This window comes from Macrotis lagotis, chromosome 1, assembly GCF_037893015.1.
Source record: "Macrotis lagotis isolate mMagLag1 chromosome 1, bilby.v1.9.chrom.fasta, whole genome shotgun sequence".
In the NCBI taxonomy this organism is placed as follows: Eukaryota; Metazoa; Chordata; class Mammalia; order Peramelemorphia; family Peramelidae; genus Macrotis; species Macrotis lagotis.
In genome coordinates this window covers 855,120,424-855,146,582 of record NC_133658.1, presented here as the reverse complement: position 1 = coordinate 855,146,582, position 26,159 = coordinate 855,120,424, and the positions used below count along the sequence as shown (strand labels likewise).

General features: G+C 40.7%; 2 protein-coding genes across 4 annotated transcripts in view; one reads left to right on the top strand and one right to left on the bottom strand.

Annotated features, from left to right (window-relative positions):
* Positions 1 to 1,251: 1,251 nt before the first annotated feature.
* On the top strand, positions 1,252 to 19,285 carry SYNC (syncoilin, intermediate filament protein). 2 transcript variants are annotated; one of them, XM_074217729.1, is made up of 5 exons: positions 1,252 to 1,328; positions 6,129 to 7,302; positions 15,867 to 15,991; positions 16,166 to 16,245; positions 17,879 to 19,285. In XM_074217729.1, the coding sequence occupies exons 1-5, from the start codon at positions 1,258 to 1,260 to the stop codon at positions 17,887 to 17,889; spliced, it is 1,461 nt and encodes a 486-aa protein (XP_074073830.1). In that variant the 5' UTR covers positions 1,252 to 1,257; the 3' UTR covers positions 17,890 to 19,285. The 2 variants fall into 2 exon arrangements, with proteins under 2 accessions (XP_074073830.1, XP_074073831.1); XM_074217730.1 differs by lacking the exon at positions 16,166 to 16,245.
* RBBP4 (RB binding protein 4, chromatin remodeling factor) overlaps positions 18,648 to 26,159 on the bottom strand; it is a 23,970-nt gene continuing 16,458 nt past the window's right edge. Inside the window, exons 8-12 of one of the 2 annotated variants that reach the window (XM_074217732.1) lie at positions 25,975 to 26,052; positions 21,255 to 21,331; positions 21,100 to 21,157; positions 20,906 to 21,016; positions 18,648 to 20,237 (exon numbers count right to left, since the gene is read on the bottom strand). In XM_074217732.1, the coding sequence (XP_074073833.1) occupies positions 20,172 to 20,237; positions 20,906 to 21,016; positions 21,100 to 21,157; positions 21,255 to 21,331; positions 25,975 to 26,052 (390 nt within the window). In that variant the 3' untranslated portion in view covers positions 18,648 to 20,171. The remainder of the gene's footprint in view (positions 20,238 to 20,905; positions 21,017 to 21,099; positions 21,158 to 21,254; positions 21,332 to 25,974; positions 26,053 to 26,159) is intronic. The other variant, XM_074217731.1, reaches the window with a different exon arrangement.

The window sequence follows — 26,159 nt, the reverse complement described above, 5'->3', positions numbered from 1 at the left end:
CAACTGAGACTCTGAAATAAATGTATTGGTGTGATGCATTCCATGCAGGTTCTACCTGGTTCTGGTTCTTGTCTCTCCTCATGGAAGAAGAGCAAAATGCTATCACTATGTTTGAGACAATCACAGTGGGTTCCACTGTGGCTGACCAACAGGAGCTCAAAATGCTTTACCATAGATCGGACACAAATAGACCAGATGAACACCTGGGGTGCTTACTTTAAACTTAGGTATGTCATGTTTCCTTTATAAAGGAATCGACAGAATCCTACTTTATATAAAGTATTTATATACTTTATAAACATATAAATATATATGCATATAATAACTATTGTAATATGTATATAATAATTATATATATTCCTACTTATATAAAGAAATCTACTGAATCAAGACTGGAAAGGACCTCAGAGGGTATCTAGTCCAATCTGCACCTAAACAACAATGGCATCCTCTCTGAGAGGGTTACTCAGGTTCAGGGCTTGGTGCCAGCGTCTCAACAGCATTTGCTATTTCAGCCTTATCTGGCTGGTCAGGCAGAGGGAGCTCTTAACTGGTCACAGGGTTGGGGGGTGGGGTGGGACAGGAAGAGGGTACCCCCTCCTCCCCTTCTGGGATCCTCAGATGGGGAGTGTCGAGCCTCAGCTGGGAGGGGTGGGAGTGGAGAGGAGGGGGGAGGGGGAATGGGTAGAGGGGCCAGCCCTTCTCGTCCTCCTTCCCAGCAACAAAGAAAAAGATGAGAGGGAGGGGTCGGAAAGGATATTGGGCCAAGGAGCCTGGTTCTAATTCTGACTCTGCCACGAATTTGCTGAGTGACCTTGGGCAAGTGTTCCCTTGTCTGCGCCCCGGTTTTCTGTCAAATGAGGCGGTTTGTGTTTTGTGGGGGTTTGGGGGCCATTGCCCCTTAGAAATGATGTCTAAAGTCCCTTCCATGGGAGTCTGGCCGCACCTCCCAGGCAGGGTCCCTTGGTCCACATTCCCCACCCGCCGGGCGCAGGCAGCCCAGGGCAGGGCCCGCTGGCCAGTCTAGGCCCGCTTCTCTCCGCCCCCCCGGGCCCGAGGCCCAAGCTGAGAGCCAAGTGGGCGCGCCGCCGGGGTGGGCCGGGCAGGGGCGCCGGGGAGGGGCGGGCAGCACGGCAGGGATCCGGTGTCTTGGGCTGCAGGCTGCTATTGCAGCTGGCAGCGGGGCGCGGCGAGGCCAGGCGCTGACCGGGATATTAATAACCCCGGGCTGCAGCTTTCCATGAGACCCTCCGGGCCATGGCCAGCGCGGAGGAGCCCCGGGAGGGCGGCCCCTGCGGGGAAGGCGCCGCAGTCGCTGGGCTGGAGAGGTAGGACTGGCCGCGGGGCAGGCTCGGCCGCGCCTGCCCAGCCCGGCCCGGCTTTGGGGAGAGCTCGGCGGCGCGGGCACTGGGCTGGGGAGGGCACTTTCCGCCCCCGACTTCTTCCCGAACGTTCCTTCACCCCTTCTCCACGTGCCGCACCCCAAGATCCTCGGTCGATCCGTTAAGTCAGGCCCCACCCAGAGCGTGGGGATGGGCAGAGGTGGGCTTCAGGGCTCCCCCAAGCGCCTTGCTTCGCGGTGGGGTGGGGTGGGGTCGGGTGGGTGGGTAGCCCGAGAAACCCAGAGAATCCAGCTAAGGGCAAAGGGTGTCCAACCCAGCCTAGCCCAGGTGTCTTTGTGCGAGTGAGCATATTCAGGAAAATCATTAATTTTGTAAGATTTTTTTTTGGGGGGGGAACATTTTCCCCCAAAAGGGAGTCAATCCTTTCCAATAGGTATGAATCATCAAATACCTATTGATGCCAAATATCGGGTCTCTTATTGTCTTCATGGGTTTTTCTCATGCACCCACCCCCACCCCCCACTCTTCCTCCAAAGGAGCAGTGACCCCATAGTCCTGAGTTATTGAGTTCTGCTGTTCCCCTGCACCTGGCCCCTTGGTCCTTGGCCAATATGAAGAGTGGCTGTGGGGTATTCACGCAGCTTGTTGCTTCTTCACCCAGCTTGTTGCTTTTGGGGACCCAAGGAGTTTTTCCTTTGAGATGGGAAAGCATAGAGGAGAGGGTCTGGTCCCTCCCTGTGGAAAGCGAGCTTCAGAGAAAAGGTTTAAACTTCTCCCTTCTCTTGTCAGGCAGCCAAAGCCCCAGTAGGGCATGGTCCTGAGTGGACTGGGTGGCCCCGCTTTCACTTGGGCTGAAACATGAAGTTACCAACAGAGAGACACACATACATATCCGCATAGAATCTCTCCCTCTCCCTTCTCCCAGGTGGCCAGCCCCTCTCATCCCCCAGGTTGCCAGCCATCCAACAGACACATTCTCTCTCTCTCTATCTCTCTCTCTCTCTCTCACACACTGAAATTTGGGGATTTTCCTTAAGGACTAGCTAGGGAAAAGGGAGGATCCCCGAGGCCCAAAAGAAGCCTGAGGTCATAGCCTTAGAGTCCCAGCTGAGCTCTTCCCCACCTCCCAGAAGCCTCACTTAATCCTGCTCCTCTTCCAATCCTGGACCTGCTTCTTTAGGGGGAGGAGCAGCTGTAAAAAGCTTTTCTGGACCCTCAGTTTATACAAGAAGCCAAGTCTTTACAGGATTCAGCCATCCTACAGACACCCCTGCCAAATGACAGGAGATTGAATTGAATAGTTGGAAGTTAATATAGTCACTTTCTCAATTACTGACACTGATATAGAAAGAAGGTATAGAAATAGGTATAGAAAGGTTGACCATATGTAAATTCTTTTTTTTAGGTTTTTTTTGCAAGATAAATGGTGTTAAGTGACTTGCCCAAGGCCACACAGCTGGGTAATTATTAAGTGTCTGAGGTCTGATTTGAACTCAGGTACTCCTGACTCCAGGGCCGGTGCTCTATCCACTGTGCCACCTAACTGCCCAATTCTTTTTTTTTTTAAGAAAGATTTTATTTATTTTGAGTTTTACAATTTTCCCCTCATTCTTGCTTCCCTCCTCCCACCCACAGAATGCCACAGAAGGCATTCTGTTAGTGTTTACATTGGTTCCAGACCACATATAAATTCTAAGCAGGAGATAATTCCCAAGCCTTTCTTGAGATTGATGGAATGAATCAGGTGTAACAGAGAGATCTACTTTAGGATCCAGAAAGCCCAGTCTCTGATACATTTTAACTGTGTGACTTTGGGTAAGTCCCTTATCCTTTCAGGGCTCTAGCCTAGAGAACTCTCTAAGATGTAGTGAAGGTGCTATTCCTTCTACATCAGAGGACTTCTTGCCTTTCCAATTTCTTGCTTAGTCATTTCATTCCTGTCCAACTCTTTTTTTTTTTTTTTAGATTTTTGCAAGGCAAATGGGGGTAAGTGGCTTGCCCAAGGCCACACAGCTAGGTAATTAGCAAGTGTCTGAGGTCGGATTTGAACTCAGGTACTCCTGACTCCAGGGCCAGTGCTTTATCCACTGCACCACCTAGCTGCCACTCTGTCCAACTCTTAATGACTCCATTTGGTGTTTTCTTAGCAAAGATACTAGAGTGGTTTGCTATTTCTTCCTCCAGCTCATTTTACAGATGAGGAAACTGAGACAAACAGGGTGAAGTGACTTGCCCAGGGTCACACAACCAGTGAGTGTCTGAGGCTAGATTTGACCTTGGGAAGATGAGTCTTCCTGATTCTACTGTGCCATCTATTTTTCCCTCAATTCAACATTTATCAAGTGCCCACTCTGTTGGGAAATGAAATGAAACGTTTAAGTAAACATTTAAGTCAGGGAAGTTGAGGAAGAATGGGAGCAAGTGAGGAGAGCCATATGTAGCCATATGACACATGTAGCTCAGTAAGGCAACAACATGGATCATTGAGATACAACTCTGTTAAGTCAAAAATTTAAAAGAGGAATGAGGGGTTGTTCTTTTCCCTTCTAAGTCCTGCTCCTTCCTAAACTGCTTCAGGAGTAAACAAGGAAATTTCAAAATATATTCTGTGTTCAGACAACTTTTTCTAAGTTGAAATGGCTCACTGGAACAGGGACAGTTACACTGGAACAGGGACAGGCACACTGGAACAGGGACAGGCACACTGGAACAGGGACAGGTACAGTGGAACAGGGACAGGCACACTGGAACAGGGACAGGCACAGTGGAACAGGGACAGGCACACTGGAACAGGGACAGGCACACTGGAACAGGGACAGGTACAGTGGAACAGGGACAGTTACACTGGAACAGGGACAGGCACAGTGGAACAGGGACAGGCACACTGGAACAGGGACAGGTACAGTGGAACAGGGACAGGCACACTGGAACAGGGACAGGCACAGTGGAACAGGGACAGGCACACTGGAACAGGGACAGGCACAGTGGAACAGGGACAGGTACAGTGGAACAGGGACAGTTACACTGGAACAGGGACAGGCACAGTGGAACAGGGACAGGCACACTGGAACAGGGACAGTTACACTGGAACAGGGACAGGCACAGTGGAACAGGGACAGGCACACTGGAACAGGGACAGTTACACTGGAACAGGGACAGGTACACTGGAACAGGGACAGGCACACTGGAACAGGGACAGGCACACTGGAACAGGGACAGGTACAGTGGAACAGGGACAGGCACACTGGAACAGGGACAGGCACAGTGGAACAGGGACAGGCACACTGGAACAGGGACAGGCACACTGGAACAGGGACAGGTACAGTGGAACAGGGACAGTTACACTGGAACAGGGACAGGCACAGTGGAACAGGGACAGGCACACTGGAACAGGGACAGTTACACTGGAACAGGGACAGGCACAGTGGAACAGGGACAGGCACACTGGAACAGGGACAGTTACACTGGAACAGGGACAGGTACAGTGGAACAGGGACAGGCACACTGGAACAGGGACAGTTACACTGGAACAGGGACAGGCACACTGGAACAGGGACAGGGCAGAACCAGCAGATGTGGGTTCTAGTTCAGACTCTCATTACCAGTTGTATGACTAATCAAATCCTTTCCCCAATTTCTTCATTTATAAAATGAAGGGATTGGGGGTGACTAGGTGGCATAGTGGATAAAGCACTGGCCCTGGAGTCAGGAGTACGTGGGTTCAAATCCGGTCTCAGACACTTAATAATTACCTGGCTGTGTGGCCTTGGGCAAGTCACTTAACCCCGTTTGCCTTACAAAAAGCCTAAAAAAAAAATGAAGGGATTGGAACCTTCTCATTCAAAAGTCCTGGGAAGCTTCTGGGCCTTCCTGCACAGATCTATCTGAAAATGTGTTGGTTTGAGGTTTCCTCTGGGGCTAATGAAGGGAAGACATCAAGAATATGGGGAATCCCATAGAAGGTTTTAGGCCACAATGGTAAGAAACAAGAAGGACCTTGACAGGAAATTTGGATTGTAAATGGTGAGGACTTCTATCCCAGGTACAAATCTTAAACTTGAATTCATCTTTCCAAGACAGAGGTATTATGGTACAGGGGAAAAAACAGTGACCTTGGAGTTAGAAGATTTGAACCAAAATCCCAGTTGTCCCATTTACTGCTAATAAACCATTTCCCTTTTATAAAACTCAGTTTCCTAATCTGAAAAACTAGGGCACTGGATTAGGTTCAATTGGACTCATAATATTCTATGAAATACTTTGCTGTGTGGGCAGTTCATTTAGATCATAAAATGTTTAGAAAGAAAACAGGTTCATCCTGTGACTCTTGTCACCCCTTTGTTAGTATACACAGACTATTGGCTGTCATGGATCCTCTGGTGGTTGTACTTTTTTTTTTAAGGTTTTTGCAAGACAGACAGGGTTAAGTGGCTTGCCCAAGGCCGCACGGCTAGGTAATTATTAAGTGTCTGAGACCGGATTTGAACCCAGGTACTCCTGACTCCAGGGCCAGTGCTTTATCCACTACGCCACCTAGCCGCCCCTATCAGTTGTAATTTCAATGAAACACTTTAGGAAGTGAGGGGGAAGGAGGGAGAGAGGGGAAAAAATGAGAGAGAGAGAGAGAGAGAGAGAGAGAGAGAGAGAGAGAGAGAGAGAGAGTATAAAAGCTACTAGAGGATGAAGGGTCAAGGTGACATCACCAAAGTCTCAGAAACCACTCTCTCATACAGAGTCCCATCCTTACTATGACTTTCCACAGACCTCAGAATTTTCTTTTTGCAGGGGTTCAGGGGCAGAGGACAATGCTTCACTCCAAGAGAAGAAATCTGAATTTCTGCAAGAGGAAGAGGTCCTGAATCCAGAGATGACTTTGTCTCAACAGGGGGACATCAACCTAGAGGACATTCTCTACCTTGGAGGCACAGATGATGCTAACAATGTACTCTATGTAGAAGAGACATTGAACTCAGAAGAGGAAGCTGAGCCAGAGGAGCTGCTCTTTGTAAGTGAACCAATCACTCCGGAGGAGACATTGTATGTGACTGAAGCAGTCCACCCAGAGGAGACATTAAACCAAGAGAAGACAGTCGTCCCAGAAGAGACACTGCATGAGAAAGAGAGAGTCAACCCAGAGGAGATTCCAGAGGAGTCAAATGCACAGGGGGTGGCAGCCAACTCTGAGAACTTTGCCTCTGAGGAGAACCTCAGGGTGGAGGACAGTCTGAGTCCAGAAGACCTGGAGCTGCTGGAAAATCGTTTCCAACAATGCATTGAAGCTGTGGCACAGTTGGAGGAGGAGCGGGACCGCCTTATCCATGAGCTAGTGCTGCTTCGAGAGCCAGTTCTACAGGAGGTACAGAAAGTCCACCAGGACATCTTGGTTGCCTACAAGCTACATGCTCAAGGGGAATTGGAATGTGATGGGCTAAGGGAAGAGATCCGAGTAGTGAAGCAAAAACTGTTCAAAGTGACAAAAGAATGTGTAGCCTGCCAGTACCAGCTGAAATGTCGGCAGCAGGAAGTTGCCCAGTTTGCTGCTTGCCAGGATGAGCTCACAGCTCGGGTTGCCCGACTCTCTGAGGAGCTGGCCCAACTCAAAGACACCTGTGAGAAGCAGAAAGGGCATTTTCGGCAGCAGCTGGAAGCCCCTCGGGGTCAGGGGGATAGCCATTTTCTACAGGAGAGTCGGAGGCTCTCCGCTGAGTTTGAGAGTTTCATGGCAGAAAGCCGCCAGGGTCTGGAAGAAGAGTATGAACCCCAATTGATGCGACTCCTCGAGAGGAAGGATGCTGGGACAAAAGCACTACAGAAAACCCAGGCAGAAATTCAAGGGATGAAGGAGGCTCTGAGACCACTACAGGCAGAGGCCAGACAACTTAATTTGCAGAACAGGAACCTAGAAGACCAGATCTTGCTTGTGAGACAGAAACGAGATGAGGAGGTGCAACAATACAGGGTAGGCCCACCAAGAATGATAAGAAATGAGGGTTGTTTAATTTGGAGAACTGAAATTTGAAGGGGATTTACATACTTTTTTTTTTTTGCAAGGCAATGGGGTTAAGCAACTTACCCAAGGTCATACAGCTAGGGAATTATTAGATGTCTGAGGACAGATTTGAACTTCGGTCCTCTGGACTCCAGGGCCGGTGCTCTATCTACTGCACCATCTAACTGCCCCAGAATTTCCCTACTTTCAAGGTTAAGGAAGAAGAAGCATCTATTTTACCCATACATAGGAAAGAGCTAGGTTATTAAAACAGTAGGAATGACTGAGGGTAGATGTTAGGGAAAAAATATTCTGGTTGGAATTCTCTAAATCACTGGCAGAAGTTTTGGAATTTCCTGACCTAAAGATCCTGATATAGTTAGGAAAAAAACCAAAAATGATATAGATGAAATTAGGTCTTGAGGCAATAGAAAATGGGAAGGGATAGAACATTAAGGGACTGGTGGAATCCAAATAGTAGAATTTGTTATCACCTAGAGTTCCCTTCTAGTTTTGTGTCTGTAAAGCACCTTCTACCATATTGTGCTAATTCAGCTAACAAACATCTATTAAGTGTTTATTTTTCTTTTTCTTTTTAGGTTTTTGCAAGGCAAATGGGGTTAAGTGGCTTGCCCAAGGCCACACAGCTAGGTAATTATTAAGTGTCTGAGACTGGATTTGAACCCAGGTACTCCTGACTCCAAGGCCAGTGCTTTATCCACTACACCACCTAGCCGCCCCCAAGTTATGAGTTTTAAATGCCAAACAAAAAATAATTACATTTATTCCTGAAAGTAGTAGGGAGCCACTGGAGTATATAGGGTTGGGGAGGTAGGGATAATCCAGATATGAAATGGTCAGATCTATACTTTAGGAAAATCACTTTGACAGCTCAATGTGGAACAGATCAATTAGGTTATTTTAATAGTCCAGGGGAAAGATGATGAAGAAATGAATTAGGGTGGTGCCCTGTGAATGGAATGAAATGAATGTTCAAGAAATGTTATAAAATTAGGAATAGGATTTTGTCAATGATTAGATATATGGCATCAAAGTGAGGAGTTGAGGATGACATCAAGGTCATGAACCTGGATGACTAGAAGAATGGTGGTGCCCTTATCAGTAATAGGGAAGTCCAGAAGAGGGATAAATTTAGTTTTAGTCTTTGTGTTTTTGTTTTTGTTTTTTTTTGCTGGGGGTAGGGGCGGGAAAGGATAATGAGTTCTGCTTCAAATATGTTGAATTGGAGGTCTCTAAGGGATATCTAGGTCAAAATACCCAATAAGCAGTTGGTGATATGGGATTGAAACTCAGGAGAGAGACTGGGGCTGGATATATAGAGGAAGGAATTATTAGCCCAGAGATGATAATAATCAAATTTATAGGAGCTTATGAGGTCACCAAATAGAAAGTATAGAGAAGGCATTCTTATCCCTTTTTTTTTTCTTTTTTTACCATGGACCCTTTTGGTAGTCTGAAAATCTGTGGACCTCATCTCAGAGTGTCTTTAAATAACTTAAAAAGATATATTACATTTCAGTTGGAAATTAGTGAAAATAAGGATGAAATTTTTTTCCTATCCAAGTTTACATACCCTCTGAAATCTATCCAGAGATGTCTTGGAAGTCTGTGGACCCCAGGTTAAGAACCACTACTATAGGGGCGGCTAGGTGGCACAGTGGATAAAGCACCGGCCCTGGAGTCAGGGGTACCTGGGTTCAAATCTGGTCTCAGAAGCTTAATAATTACCTAGCTGTGTGGCCTTGGGCAAGCCACTTAACCCCATTTGCCTTGCAAAAACCTAAAAAAAAACCCCACTACTATAGAGAAAAAGGGCAGAGTTTTGGGGGATATCCACTACTAGTGAGCATGACATGGGTGAGGGTCCAGTGAAGAAGACTAAGAAGAAATGGGTAGACAGGTAGAAAAAATGAGAGAGCAGTGTCAGATAAAAAGAGAAGAGTACCCAGAAGGAGAAAATGATCAAATACAAAATGCTGTAGAAAGATCAAAAAGCATGATGTCTACAAACAGTCCATTAGATTTGACAATTAAAAGAACATTGGCTGTGAAGAGAAGTTTCAACTGAATGAGATCATTCAGGTGGTAAAGGATTTTAAAAATAGTAAGATGAGAGGAAATGGAAGCCCAGAATGTAGATAACGTTTATTTGAGAAAGGAAGGAGGCATAAACGAGTATAACTGGTACATGGGTAATAGGGAAGGAATCATTAAATATGAGACAATTAAGAGATAGTGGTGATAATAAGAAAAATAATTGACTGGAGAAGATGGGAGGGGAGGGGACAGCATCCGACACTGAAATTGAGATGCTGGTAAAGAATGTGAAATTAGAAAGGAAGAACTTGGTAAATGGCTCTTTTTTTTTTAGGTTTTTGCAAGGCAATGGGGTTAAGTGGCTTGCCCAAGGCCACACAGCTAGGTAATTATTAAGTGTCTGAGACCAAATTTGAACCCAGGTACTCCTGACTCCAGGGCCAGTGCTCTATCCACTTCGCCACCTAGCCGCCCCTCTTTTTTTTTTTTTTTTTCAGTGAAGTGTGAGGCAAGATTTTAGTATGAAGAGTTGGGGAGATAGGAAACCATGGAAGGATTAAGAAGTGAGGAGATTTGGAGTAGTTCTATAGTGAATGGGACCAAGAATCAACTGAAGAGAAACTGCCATGTTGCTATGGATCCAGTTGAGATTAGAAATCATGAATTTGTAATGGACTAAAATTGCTTCTTTTTCTCCTGGACTTCTTCCATTTATTAGAAACATATGATTAGGAGTAAAAGAGGCAGAGGGTGGGAATAATTCAGGATTGGCAAAGCATGATCAGTAATAGGATGAAGGAGCTAGAGATTCAAGAGTAGCAAATAATAAATAATTTTATATAATGCCATAAGATTTGCAAAGCACTTCACAATTTTATGCTCACAATAACCCTGGAAAGGTGGTGCTATAATTATTCCCATTTTAAACTGAGGCAGACAGTAGTTAATTTTTGATTTTCTCCAGTGTCACTTGACTAATAAGAGTCTGAGGATGAATCTGAACTAAGATCTAGACTACTGGTCCAGCACTCTAGCCAATTGCCTCTAGGAAGGTGTAGAGTTGAACTGGTTCACTGACTTATTGAGATTAGAAAAAGAGGAAAGTGTAGCCAGGTTAGTCGTGATAACCTGGGAAAGTATTGAGGGGTAGTTTAGAGGTCACCATGAAGACCAAAGAAAGGAGATAGACATAGGGAGCATGTTGTAGAGGGAAACTGGAATGGTAAAATGACAAATTTTCATAAAATGGAAGTGAATATTTGCAGGTTCACCATCTATCCCTATGTGTTGCTAAAAGTGGAGTGGAAGAATCGATCATGGAAATTGAGTAGAACGAGGGCCTGGGAAGTTAGGATATTTGAGTAAAGAGCAGTTTTTATGGAAGTCTCTGGTAGGAAGGCAAGAGTTGGGCTAGAGGGCAAGACTGAGGCTCTAAACTCAATGAGGAAGGAGGGGAAAAGACCTGGGATTATTTGGTCATGGTCGATGGGCTCTAGAATGGCTGATATATTTGGATAGGGTAAATCTCAAAAGAGGTGAAGGTGGCAGAGAATCTGAAAGTCAAACAATCTCAGATCTCATTTCCAATTGACTTGGAAAAGTTCGAGCTACCTGGAAAATTATTCAGAGCCAGCACCTTTTCCTCCCCCAGCTGGAAGGAAAGCTGCATTACAGAAGGTGCTAAAAAGAAGGGATCAATATAGATGTGTGATATTGTCAGGTACCAGGTTGACAATCTTCCAGTGAGCAATAGGCTTAAACACCATTTACATGCTTCCTAAGTGATTTCTGCTAAAGGTCTCTTACTAGTACCTGATATTTCAAGGCTGCTCCTACTTGTAAACTTGGCCTGCCTCTCCTACCAACTTCTGTTTTATGTAGATGGTATCACCATCCTTCCAGTCATGAAACTTGTCATTTCAGATTCCCCCTTCTCCCTTTTTCCAGTCAGTTGCCAAGGCTGTTTCTACCTCCACATTTTCTCCTCTCATCTTCTCCATTTCCACAGCTACCCCGATTACTTCAGAAATTCATATTTTTGTTCCAAATTCTCTTCCTTTCTACCCCTTCTCCAGTTGAGGGCAAGAAATCCTATACTTACTATAAACATGAGATCATAATCATGTTTCTACATTAGCCATGTTACAAAACGGGGGGAGGGAGACAAGAAAAATAAGAGTTAAAGAAAAATGTTTTCATCAGTACTCAGTTCAATTCTCTCTCTGGAGGTGAATAACAGTTTTCATCATGAGTCCTTTGGAATTGTCATGGATCATTGTATTGATCAGAGTGGCTAAATCATTCAAAGCCAGTTGTCATTACAATATTGCTGTTACTGCTCACTTTGCATCAGGTGGTTTCTTATAGTATGCAACACTATTCCATCTCAGCATGTTCAACCATTTCCCAGTTGATAAGCATTCCCTCAGTTTTCAATAATTTCCTTATTACCCTTTGTTCAGCATATTGTAGTCACTTCCATATTGGTTTGGTCTCTAACCCAAATTGACAAAGTAATCTTTCTACAATTAAGATTATATCACTTTGCCAAAAAAGCCTTCTGACTTAATGTTTTCAATTACTGGATAAAATTTATACATATTCTTACATTCAAAGTCCTCTACCATTTGACCCCAGATGTATCTCACTTTATTTATCTCACTTGCTTCAGGCAGTGTGCTACCTGACTAGTTTCCATCTCATCTAACCCTTTCCTACTTCTGCCCACTTATATATGATTCCTACTCTGCCCCTCCCCTATCCCCAAGCCTGAAACAGTTTCCTCAGTCTCAACTATCAGAACTTTTCAAGATCCAGTTTATATATGCTTTGACTCACTCTTCATTGATAAGCTTTTAACTCTTCCTACCCTTTTCAGTTTTCTCAACTAAAGTGATCATTCCATGTTTTGACTTTCCCATGCTTGTACAATATTGAGTTATTTGTATAGGTCTTTTACTCCTTCCTGTACATCTTTTAAGGTTGCATTTGTTTTCTCCAAGGTCTTGCATAGAGTAGGTAGTAATTGCTGAAATCATTTCAACCATAAGTGCCTATCAATTAGTCGTCTTTGTTTATGGCCCATTGCTAGACCCTGAGGATACAAAGTGTAAAACAGCCTCTAAAGGACTTAAATTTTGGTGAGACAATACCTCCAAGGTGCCCAGAATTTCAGAGATTGAAATAGCATAGCAAGCCTAGGCAGTTGGGAAGTCTTAGAAGAAACAATGATTTTATTGCTCATTGTAGAACATGAATCACACAAAGGTTAGAGGAGTATTAAATATAAGCAACAGAATGAATACACTAGACGTTCCAGAATAATGAATCAGTCTGACTGGCTCAGGATCATTGGAAAATAAACGTCAGAGAGGCAGGTAGGGGCTCAAAACAGGGGAGTACCTTCAATGACAGACATGAATCTGAATTTCATCTTTTGGGCACTAGTAAATCACAGGCTTTTAAAACAGGTGACAATTGAATATGATAAATTAAGCTGACATGTGAAGGATAAATGGAAAGTGGCCTTCATGTCCTCAGAGGGCTCAGCTCTTTTGTCAGTGGTAAGAGTTTTCTCATTTGCATAATTGCTGCTGAAAGATATTGAAATAGGAAAACTATGTATCAGTATCATTACCCCACAGAATATTTAGACAAAATGCTATAATCAAGGGGCAGCTAGGTGGCCCAGTGGATAGAGTACTGGCCCTGGAGTCAGGAGTACCTGAGTTCAAATCCGGCCTTACAGACACTTAATAATTACTTAGCTGTGTGGTCTTGGGCAAGCCACTTAACCCCATTGCCTTGCAAAAACTAAAAAACAAACAAAAAACCCAACCAAACAAAAAAATGCTATAATCAGGGTATTGTACATGGATAATACTGATATTGAATATATATATGTATATTTAAAATATTGAATAACAGCTTCTGGAATCCAGGCAAAATTCCTCTTTCACTCATTTTTTTTTTTTAAATAGCCTACTGTGTATACTCTGCTGGAAAGGATAAAAAAATGAGACTGGGTTACTGCCCTTAAAAGGGCTTATGTAGTAGGAGTAATGAGGCTCTGCTCTTCAGTTATATGGTAGGTACTTAATAAAATAGATTAACAATACAATTGCTAATAAATTATGAAATATAGTAAGTATATAAGGGATGTGAAATGTTGACATCAGATGAGAGAGCTCTCTCTTCCAGTTAGTGGATAAGGGAATGTTCCCTCATGGAAGAGGGGAACATTTTTGCTGGGCAGGCTATCAATAGGCAGAGAGGCTGGTAATCCAGGTGAAGGACATAGCATGGGCAAATGGTCAGAAGTGGAAAAGCATAGGATGGGGAGAGAAATATAAATGAAGTAAAATGCTTTACTACTATGGACTCATTGCTGTATCACAGGTACAACATCAAGGATGACTCAGCAAATTTTTTGGCCCTTTTGAGTGAGATAGATGTACTAAAGCTGGATCACTGTTCCATTAGTCAGTCTATAAGAACAGGAAAAAACCCAAGATATATCTAATCCAAGCCCTTCACTTTTCAGAGGAAACTAAAGTCTAGAAAATGGAATCAACTAGACTTCAAAGTCTGAGGAATGTGAAATCATTGCTCTTTCAAAGTATACCTTCCAAGGGGGCAGCTAGGTGGTGCAGTGGATAGAGCACCAGCCCTGTAGTACCTGAGTTCAAATCCCACCTCAGACACTTATTACCTGTGTGGCCTTGGGCAAGTCACTTAACCCCATTGCCTTGCAAAAAAAAAAAAACCCGAAAGTATACCTTCTAACCCACACTCTAGCCATTGTCTGTGATCTGGACCAACAGCTCAACTGTTAACTGTGAATGGCTGACAAACACTTCACTTAATCACTTGGCAATTTATCCAGACTAAGCTGACTTATTCAATTGGTGCCAAGATCTGGTTAAGATCTCAGATAATGCTATTTGAGAGTAGCCTCTTATTAGTATCAACTTAATTCTTGGACAAATTCCCATAATTCTCTAGCTCAGTAGAATATGGATGTTGCAAATGAGATTCCATTTCAGATGCCTGTAAAAGTCATCATCACTACCCTAACAAGTATTTATTAAATATCTGATGGTTGATGATCTTATAGTGGATGTAGCCGGAGACACTAACTCTGCCCTTTATTGGCCTAAATTTTAACAGAGCAGAAATCAACCCCATAAGACCACTCAAGATAGTGGAGTATACAAAAATCACAGAAACTTGGAGTTGGAAAGGATCAAAGGGGTGATTTAGTTAACCTAATCATACGGCTTATCACTAAACAAAACTCTATTGCTCTTTAGTCTTGAATCAACTGCCACTACAGACATGGGGACTAGTTTTGGATTTGTCACTAGCTAGCCATTTAACTGTTTTAGGCCTGCTTCACCTACAAAATGCAGGACTTGAATCAGATGTCTTTTTTTTTTTGCAAGGCAATGGGGTTAAGTGGCTTGCTCAAGGCCATACAGTTAGGTAATTATTAAGTGTCTGAGGCTGGATTTGAACTCAGGTACTCTTGACTCCAGGGCTTGTGCTCTATCCACTGTGCCACCTAGCTGCCCCTACCCCTAACATTTAAAGAAAAAAAATTCCCCCAATTACACATAAATACAATTTTTAACATTTTCAACAAATTTTGAGTCCTCTCCCCTCCCCTTCCTGAAATAGTAATTAATCTGCTATATGCATGCAATCATGTAAAACATTTCCATATCTGTAATGTAAGAAAATGTAAACCAAAAGAAAAAGTGAAAAATAGTTATGTTTTGGTCTGCATTCAGATGCCATCAGTTCTTTGTTCTGGAGGCTGATAGCAATTTTCATGAGTCCTTTGGGATTGTCTTGGATCACTGCATTGCTGAGAACAGCTAAGCCATTCACCATTCTTCTGTTGCTGTTACTGTGTACAATGATCTCCTGGCTTTTGTTACTTCACTTTGCATCAGTCCATGGAAGTCTTTTCAAGATTTTCTGAAATCATGCTGTTTGATATAAGATTATATATACAATAGTATTACATCACAATACACCACAATTTGTTTAGCCATTCCTCAATTAATGAGCATAACCTCTATTTCCAATGATTTGCTACCACTAAAAGAGCTGCTATAAATATTTTTGTTCAAAACCTTTTCCCTTTTAAAGAAATCTCTCTGGGAATACAGATCTATTAGTGGTAATGAATCCAAATTGTACAATTAAAGATTATATTGGACCGAATGATCCTATCATTCCTGCTTTGGAATTTTAAAGTTAGCTTCCAAAGATGTGGTTCATCAAGTCTCTCAATACTAGTTTGAAAATTTTATCATAGACCCTCTTAACATTTAGTTGCTGTCTCCTTGCAATTGGAGATCTGTGGAACCTAAAGACAAGCCAGGAGACTGAGAAATTATGAAAAGTCCTTAGTCTCTTTGCTGCCCTGTCCCAGGCTCATTAGAAATTCTCTTGGCTCTTTCCTACAGGAACAGATGGAAGAAATGGAAGACAGACAGAGGCAATTGAAAAGCAGGGTACAACTCCAACAGCAGAAGAACAAAGAGATGGAAGAGCTAAGGATCAGCCTCACTGAAGAGCTCTCTATTTATAAGTCAGTTTTTATTGCTACGATCCAAAATTTGTCCATAAATGCTGGCTAAGGAGGTGGAAGAGGGAGGTAGCTCAAGGGGAGGGCTGTGAAAGGTTGCTTTTTTTTTTTAAAGGGAATGATTTTTAAAATTCTCGTCATCTGCCCTCAGATGAAAAATGGCTTTGTGTTTTAAAGGGCTATGCTACCCAAGAAGCCAGAGCAGCTCGAGGCCCCCACTCCTCCAGGAAGTGGAGTGGAGGAGACACAATCTCAAGGTGATCTCTCTGGTGGGAAAGCAGTGCCTGCATCCTCTGAATGCTAACCAACTTAACCATACTTGTCAATATTGTTCTGAATCTAGAGACCTGTGTATTGATACAAAATAGGCTTTTTAGATGCACAGCTCAAGCCATTCACAACTGTGAGAAATGAAGTCACAGTCTAAGATGTTCCTCTTTCTAACATAACTCAGGTTATTTCTATTTGCTGTTAAGACCTCTCACAATGTTGTTAGCTGGACAATGAAAGGCTTAAGGAAAAAGTCTCCAGGTTTTATTCCTCTGAATTAGTGTGATTGTGATATTCATAAAAACAACACAGTATCCTTCATAGAAGAACACAATATTTACTATCAAGCCAATCTAGGCAGTCTGACATTAAGCTCCTCATTCCTTTCCCAATTCAAAAGACTGAATCATATGAGGATCTCACATTTTGGTTAAAGTGGAAAGACTGCTCACTTTTCATCACAGCTTAGGATTCAATAAACAAGATACCCTGGTAAGAGAAGTATTCCATAGCTGCCAGAATTGGAGTACCTTACTTGACCAGCCATATATAATCACTGGTCAATGTTTCCATTTTGATATATAGATCTGGTTAATCGATTAGTCATCACTTGCTTAAAAAAAAAACCTTATCTGGAGCTCTTACCTAAACATTTTAAAATCTGATTAATTGGTCAACACTTATTTAAAAAAATCTATTAAAAGCCTCTTTACCATCAAGATCTGGTCCTAAAACCATTTCATTACAGTCATTATTCTTGACGTTGTTCAGGAACTGGGGCATAACAGTCCCTTATCCAGTTCTGTGAACAAGTGCCTTTACCATCTAATTCACTTTCTACTTATAATTTCAAAACTAACTTTTTGAGGCTTTTTTTGATTCATACTCACATAATACACACACACACACACATATATATATATTAGATTTTTCAAGGCAATGGGGTTAAGTGGCTTGCCCAAGGCCACATGGCTAGATAATTATTAAGTGTCTGAGGTCGAATTTGAACCCAGATACTCCTGACTCCAAGGCCGGTGCTCTTCACTGCACCACCTAGCTGCCCCTACATACAATATATTTTATCTAAGTTTATTCTTGGAAAAAAACACTTATGCAACTCCGATCACTAAAGAAAAGGACCTAATGAAATAATTTATACTAAAAGTCTTATGACATTTTATTATATATTCCACAACTCTATCTGCATTTCAAAAACACAAATAAAAAGCTATGTTAATGCCAAAGGAATTAAATGCCAATAGTAGAAATCCAGATATTCTGGCAGCTTGATGAGGGTGATAAATTGTGTTCAAGAAATCCTTTACTGGACACCAGAAGCTTATTTACAAGTCGTGAAAGAAAGCTTTTCATGGAAACCTAACAGCATCCCTGCCCCTAACTTTAACACGCAGAGCACTAACATCTTAGCAGGGTCTGGGGTACCTGGGCAGGACAGGACAGGGCAGGTTTCTTCAGGATATGAGCTCCCAAGAATGGAAATTCCTTTACTAATGGAGGTTGGCAACTTCAGTATTAATAGAGTTGCTTCAAAAGTATTTCTCATTATATTTCAGTTTATACAATGTATAATCTAAACCTGCCTCTCTCTCAACTTTACAGGAGCTGTTTAGAAATCTATGGCCAGATCTGTGACTCAGAAACAAAAGACAAAACCTGTTAGTGAAGGAGTACTAAAGCCTCACTGGACATTTTTTCTTTGCAGCATAAAAGGGAATGTGAGGGACCTGGTAAATGCTCCATCCTGTGAAAGGCATAAGCATCTTAAAACTTGCTGCCCCTCCTGCCAGAAGCAAATACCAGGCAACCCTCAGCTTATAGGACATAGAGCTTATTGCACTGAAGAATGGAAGCACCTGCTGCCCCCCAGCAGACTCATGTGCATGCTAAGAAAAGGATGCACCAACAGTGACCAATGTCTGCCTTGCAGTGTTCTGGAGCAGCAATTGTTGCCTTATTTTGATTCAAATCTCTAAGCCTTTGTAAGGCAGAACAAATGTCAACAAGGCAGCCCATTTTAATTAAGTGGAGTTTTAAAGTTTGATTTATCTGTACCACAAAGTGTCTGACTTTAAATACTAGTTTTTGTTAAAGCTAAATTTTATAAGGGTGCTGTAGGCTCCAGTAGTTTCGTTTCCTTATTCATAAAAATAGTTTCCACTACACAGCACACCACGTTGTCATCCTGATAACAAGGGACCAAAGTTTTCAGACCAAAATGGTGTACGGTCATTTGGACTTTCACAGAGTTTTAGCCTCATGAAGACAGCTGTGCTATAAGGCAATGGAATGCATTTGGCTAATAAAAGAAGTGGCCAAGCACCTGGAATACTATTTTGGATAAAACCACCACTGACAAACTATTTTTATTAACCTGTAAATATATGCCCCACTGAGAAAAAAATACACATTACAGGAAGGGTCAACTTCTTTTCCAAATTTAAAAGAACCATGCATTTATTTAGAGAAGGAAGAGTAATAAATTTCAAAACAAAAAGATGGCAAGTCTCTCAGAACAACACAGGCCCTGCTGATACTTTGTCTGATGTCTCTTCATTTACATCAATGAAAATATGAAGTTTTTTTTTCTGAAACTGAATTAGCTTTATTTTTGGTTTTTTTTTGCAAGGAAATGGGTTTAAGTGATTTGCCCAAGGTCACACTGCTAGTTAACTATTAAGTGTCTGAGGCCTCACTTGAACTTGGGTCCTGCTGATTCAAGACCAGTACTCTATCCATTGGGCCATCTAGCTACTTCTAAATTAGCTTTATTGATGTTCCTATTATGTCAGGCTCTAGTACTTGATGAATTCTGAATATACAATAAAAACACCAGCAATTTTTTTTGTAGAAAAACAATTTATTCCATCATAAGCACTTACAGTTAGTTATGGACAGTAACAGGCTGCTGGTTGGATAAGTTACCCCAAAGGACATTGTATAAAACGAGTGGTCAAGGACTAATTCCATTTGTGTGGGGTTTGTTGAAAAAACAAAACCACTTTTTTTTTTTAAAGAAAAAGGAAGAAGCCACCCAGAATTAATTTTTAAATTACATGTCTGCTACCAATTGTTTTGTTTTCAGATTACTGGGTAGTCTACCAGTAGTACACCTATCAGGTAAAAACAACTTCTTTATAACCTGGTGGTCCCAAGTTAAAAACAATCACAGAAAGGAAAGAAATAATATGAAAATATAACTCAAAAAATATACTAGCGAGTAAAACTATATGAGGCAAACAAAGATATTTTGCAGGTACAACTACATTTCACATGGCTGTTTCTCCCTCACCAGATGAGAAGTGGAAGGAGGGAATAAACAAGTCATTAGGGAAGGAAAAAACATTAAATAAAACAAAAAAAATTTTAATAAGAAATTTTGATTGGTTACAGAGGAAACCAGGAAGGGTAGGCCAGTCTACAATAGGATAAACTATACCCTAGAAAGTCAGCCATGCCAATTTTAGTCTTTGAATCTCCATAAAACAAAGGGAAACGAGTTCAGATACAATGCTAATACCTCAGTGGCTCAGACTCCTCACTTGGATATAAATCCTACCCCATTCTAATTTTATTAAATTAGTCCAAAAAACTTGCATTTATAGCTTAAGAAGAAAAATAAAACACTCATGGTCCATTTTCTGTGGCTAAATCAGATTTCAGAGCTGGATTTGCTCATAAAAAGTTCTTGGAAAAAAAATTAAATATGGGTCTGTGGCTCTGCTAAGTCACCCCCTCCCCCCCACAGTTAATATTCAGAAATCATTCACTCTCTGGGTTAACAGGTGCCTATAGAAGAATGTCTGGACAAAAAGTCTGTCTCAAAACCAGTGTTAAATCAATCTCAGTTTGGGAAGAAAGGGGAGTCTAAAAATCAGCACCAATGCAGACATGTCTAGGACCCTTGTCCTTCTGGATCCACGCTTCCTTCAGGGTCTTCATCATTGTATATATTCTCAGCCTGCCCCAAACAACAACAAAAGTTAGAACCACAGAGAGAAATCGGATTTTTTTCTAAGATAAGGTTCCCACTGAAATACATAAATTTATTATCATTATCATCATCATTATTATTATTTTTAGGTTTTTGCAAGGCAAATGGGGTTAAGTGGCTTGCCCAAGGCCACACAGCTAGGTAATATTAAGTGTCCGAGACCAGATTTGAACACAGGTACTCCTGACTCCAGGGCCGGTGTTTTATCCACTGCGCCACCTAGCCGCCCCGACCTTCAACTTTTAAGGGGATGCATTGATCAGATCAGCAGGCACAATTCTTTAATATCCAATCACTTAAAACTAGAGTTATAATCTACACAATGAAAAGGACTAAAGCTACCTGAGCCTTATTTCACTATTAAATGATGTTTCAATGCATTCAATAAGATGAGTATTTTTATATTCTTCTCAGGAGTAGAATTATCTGCTTTAGCATTAAAAACTCTAGCCAAGACCACAAAATTTGTCAGTGGGGAAAAACCTGGAGAACAAATCTCAATCATCCAAGCTTTCTGTCTCCAGCTACTGAGTGACAAAAGGTTCAGGCAAACATTATGTTTCAGTTCACTTACCTTGTCAACCTACCTGCTTCCCCTCTCCCACTCCTCATCCAAGAGAGTGAAAAACACTTACCATCTGCCAAACTTGCATGATATTGTCTTCTGATACAGAACAAATAACCCAAGGTTCATTGGGGTTCCAAGAGAAATCGGATATCTTGGCAGTGTGACCACCATGAATAAACTGAGAAAAGGAAAACAAAATATTAAAAGCATACAGAACTTGGTTATTAGCTAGTTCAGAATTCTTTGACTACAAAAACCTACCAATAATTCTGGTGGTCCATCTTCTGCATCTTCAGGGGACTGTTCTTCTCCAATTTTACTGCAGGAAGAAAAAATTAAAACAAACTTCACATCATACAGACATATAAATGAAATTTATTTTGATAATAGAAACTGAAATGATTCAAAAGATTTACCTTAAGTCCCAGACATTTAGCCTGCGATCAGTGCCACTAGAAGCCAAGATAGTTTCATTGTGGGGAGACCATTGAACCTGAAAGTAGGAGAAGTTGAGAATTGAGAGTTTGGTGGGGAAAAAAAAAATAAAGTTTTCTAAATATTTCTTAATAGACGAATAATGGAGATCTTTAAATTAGGTTATAGGATTTTAGAGTTGGAAAGTACCTTAGGGGTCAGTCATCTAAACTGATATATGGGATCTCAGAGGAGTGGTAAAATGATTTAAAGCTGCATGAGTAATAAGTAGCAGAAGTGGGATTTGAACCCAGATCTTCTGATTCCAAAGGTAAGTTTTTTTTAAAGAGCTCATACAATTGAGGACTCCATCCCACCCTAATAACTTTCTAATCTCCCTTTGTTCTTAAATATTTTTTCTTTTGTTCCCCTTTTGTTCTTTAACAAGTTTTTTATCAAACACTAAAAATCAAGGCCCCGAGCCACATCTTAAGGATAAAAAGACTGAAATAAAGACAGGATGTATACAGAGAGAACTACAATAAAAAAGTGTTAAGAAAAACATGAAGAAGGAGAGACCTCCTCATTGGAGGGGTCTAAGAAAAGCTCCACAGAGAAGATAGCCCTGGGGCTAAGCATTGAAGGGAAAAATTTGGAAAGAGATTTAGAAAGTAGTTTGGGGTGGTAGCCAGTTTAAAATTGCAATAGCTACTTAAAAAAAAGTTAAGTTAAAGCAGAAGTTCTTAAAACATGGTCTTTGATTCCCCAAAGGAAGTCCATAACATCAAAATTATATTCAAAATAATACCAAGACATTAATGCCTATTAAAATACTCCACTTTACAAGTACACATCTTTTCGAGGTTGGATTTTCTTCACATACTTCAACCAAAACAACATTATCATAATTAAATGCAGAAACAGATATGAATATCCAACTGTTCCCTACTAACTCAGATATTTGTAACAAATAAAATGTCATTCTTCTCATTTACTGAAACTATAAAGCATAATAAAACTTCACTAAAAATTTTCTGCAAAATTCTTTTGGTATATCATGGGTTAATTTTGATTTTTAAATGATTTAAGTATTTTAAAAATTTTAGCTTTAACTTCCAATGTGGTAAACATTAGTAGACAACCCATTTAACCTTTGGGGTCTTCAATAATTTCTAAAAGAATAAAGGATTTGAGAACACTTGAGAAACGAGCAAAAATCGAATAGATCTACTAATATCTCTTTAATATTACATAATATTCCATGGGAGATGCAATCACAGAAAATTTTGTTCAACAACCCTGTAATTATCAATATTGAGTGAAGGCATAAAAAAAGAATGATGTCAGTATCAAAAAGTGTTACGTTACCGTCATAGAAGAGATTCTTTATAGATGGTCAGGGTCTTTTAAATGTCCCCATTTGTAGATTAAATTGTGGTGAGTGAGCAAGCCACAGAATATCACAGGGCCTACTCAGTGAAACCTACAACCACTAGAGAAACCAGTCCAACATTCCACACAGGAAAGTTCAAGTGAATAAATAATATTGTAGTCAAGGCTTGACATGTCTGTGGTGGCCCATCAAGTTAGTCTAGCAATACATGCACTTGAGACAGCCACAGAAGAGAAGGTGGATACAGAATTGAAAGAGGAAGAATTTGAGGAGCTGGAAGGTGTTCCCTGACATAAAACCCTATTTTTAATACAATACTCTCCTGATGAGGTTATGTTCTAGTTGTAAATCATGAAATTATTATCAGAAGATTAAAATTATGAGAAATTCAAAAGACCAAAGTTTGCATTTGATATATGGATTAAAAACAAAAACATATACATCTAAGAGAAGACAGACAAGACAGTCTGAGTACTATACTGGTAAAGAAGAAATGTTCTGATACCTCCTGTATCAATGAATTAGTTATAATTTATGAAAATACATAGACAACATCAACCAGGAAATGACAATGTAATGGAACCTTACTGGGAGTAAGAAACAATGAAAACAGAAAAGCACATACAGATTGACTCCAAATGATATAGAAGTAATAACACCAAGACAATAATACACACACACAGTGTCTACAACAGTCTAAACAAGAATGACAACAACCAAAAAAATCCAACGAACAAAAACAAGCAAGGTTCCACAGAAAGAGCATAGCAGGGGGTGGGCAGTCCATATTGTTGATCACAGCATATACTTTCAGACCTTCTGGATGTACTGCTTGGTCTTGCTGATTCCCCCCCTCTCCTTCCTTTTTCTTTAAAGATACAATTAATTTGTTATAAGATAGCTATCTGGGAGAGGGTAGGGAGAGTTAATGGGAGAAATTCTGGTAATATAAAAAAAAATTATCAATTAAAAAATTTTGTCAGTTTATTTTAAAAAAAGAACAAGGGTGAGAATCTCACTATAGTAAAGGGGTGGATGGAATGGTGGAAAAAGAACCCCATGCAGCTAAGAACATAGATCCACAGAAGGAAAAAGGCCCATTTTGACATTCAGAAACTCATCCCAAGCCTTGTGTTTTGATCTATATAAATTCCCTTTATAAAAGACCATAACTACTCTGAGTTCTATTAATCTTGCAGTAGCCAAAACTATTATTTATGGAAAACAATGAAAATTGGAATAGAAAAGTTTTCATGAAGGAAGTAGGGCTCAATATGGGTTTTGATGAAAGGGTAGGAAAGCAGAAATGAGGAACTGAACAAAGCAAATTCAATGGTTGAGAGAATAGAGCAGAATATAGATAACACGTCATGGGCTAGAAAATTATAGTAAATACCAACTGGATGGGAATTGTGGAACTAATTCACAAAGCAGACTTAAAACAGGCAAAAAGGGGCTGTTAAGTGGCGCAGTGGATAGAGCACCAGTCCTGGAGTCAGGAGTACCTGAGTTCATTGAAATTACAACTGATAGGGGCGGCTAGGTGGCGTAGTGGATAAAGCACTGGCCCTGGAGTCAGGAGTACCTGGGTTCAAATTTGGTCTCAGACACTTAATAATTACCTAGATGTGTGGCCTTGGGCAAGCTACTTAACCCCATTGGCCTTGCAAAAACCTAAAAAACAACAACAACAAACCACAGAGGCAAAAGGTCTTAAAATTTATATAATAAGGTAACTGTCAAATTTTTCTTCTTTTTGTACAGGGTAATGACATCAGAGGCAGCATGCAATGGTGCAGAGAACACTGGATTTGGAGTCAAAAGACTTGTTTCTGGGCCAATCTCTTCATGTCTCTGGGTATTGAATTTCCTCATCAATGAAATAAGAGGGTTGATGTCTAGATTATCTCTGAAGCAAATGTGTTTAACTTATCCTATATTTAAATTAGTTAATGCTTCTGGCTAGATATCTTTGTAAAGATTTTTCATCACTGAAGAGTTACAGGTAAAGCAGCTTTAGATTCTCAGTAGAATTTGTCAATTCACACAAAGCACCATTAGCTGAACCACAAACAGAGAAAAAAAAGCACTGGAGAAAGTTGGAACAATGTCCAAATCTTACTTCAAACACTACTCTTAGGTTAATTGGTATGAATTAATAAAGAGAAACTCCCAGAGAATATCCCAATAAAACAAATGACTATTTTAAACACATGCAATTACCTATGTTTGAGAAATGACACAGAATCCTTCCTATTTCTCCATTTTCTTTTAGTTTATCTATTTTTATTAATTTTCCCCAGTCTCTGTTCTGTAACTGTTCGCTAGAGCTACATCTGGTTTACCTCAGATGTTCTAACTTCTGTCTACAGCCAATAATAAATTTTTATTTACATGGCCATTAAAGTTTATTTATTCAAATGGGTTTAAATTTTAGAATCACTTTACATCTGGATTAAGTCAATAGCTTCCTCCTGGGTAGACTCACAGGAAACAAAACAACACAACAATAATAATAAACAATTAAGCCAAAGCCAAATCCCTGGGGAAAGAAGCCTTTTGAAAAAGTATAATTACTTTCACTGCTCACAACAACTTCAAAAAGAAAAGAGCAAAACTGATTCTTATATGAATGTAAGCACCTGAATTTGACCTAATACCTCAAGAACTTGCTATTTCACTGGTGTTAAGTAATAACTCCTGACATGGACTGTGATCCTTCTAGAGGTCAGCAATATGTCTTAAGAGTCGTTGTGACTGAAAAATTCCAAATGTTTTGACCAACTTGGGAATGAGCTTCTTTGTATTTATTTAGGCTTGTTCACAGAAAACATAAATGAAGTGCAAACCTGGGCTGGGAAAAACATGGTTTTTAAGAATCTTAGGGTCATATTCATATTACAAGGAGTCAAAAGCAAGGACTTTATATATATAAGAATTAGAATTTTGCTTTTTCAAAACACTATCGCAGGGGCAGCTAGGTGGCACAGCAGATAGAACACTGGTCCTGGAGTCAGGAAGACGTGAGTTAAATCCAGCCTCAGACACTTAACCTAGTTATATGTGCTTGGGCAATCACCCCATTGCCTTTCAAAAACAAACCAACAAAAAACCCAGAAAAAAAAAAATCAAAATACTATTGTACAAGGAATTAAAGTAACAAAACTTCCCAAGTAAATCCTCTACAGGATTATTTACATGGGACAAGAGAATCTGCCTCTTGTTCAAAAGTCAAAAAATTCCCCTGAAAACATTTTTTTACACAAAATTGGAACCTGCTACTTAAAAAATACAGTCTAGATCCCCAATAGAAAAGTAATCATTCTTACCTGGAATATTTCATCTTTATGTGATTCAAAGGAATGCAACTTTAGTTTCAGATTTCTAAGATCCCACAATGCAACTGTCTAGATATAAGATGAAATGCAAAGAATTAAAAGGGGGGGGGGCGGGTTAGACAACTCAACACCAAAAAATCTGAATTCCCTAAAGGCCCAATAGCCCCTTCACCATA

Coding starts and splice junctions, on each gene's coding strand:
- SYNC (XM_074217729.1), top strand. CDS start 1,258: ATGGCCAGCGCGGAGGAGCCCCGGGAGGGCGGCCCCTGCGGGGAAGGC. Junction 7,303..15,866: donor AGGAGGTGCAACAATACAGG/GTAGGCCCACCA, acceptor TCTTTCCTACAG/GAACAGATGGAAGAAATGGA. Junction 15,992..16,165: donor GAAGAGCTCTCTATTTATAA/GTCAGTTTTTAT, acceptor TGTGTTTTAAAG/GGCTATGCTACCCAAGAAGC.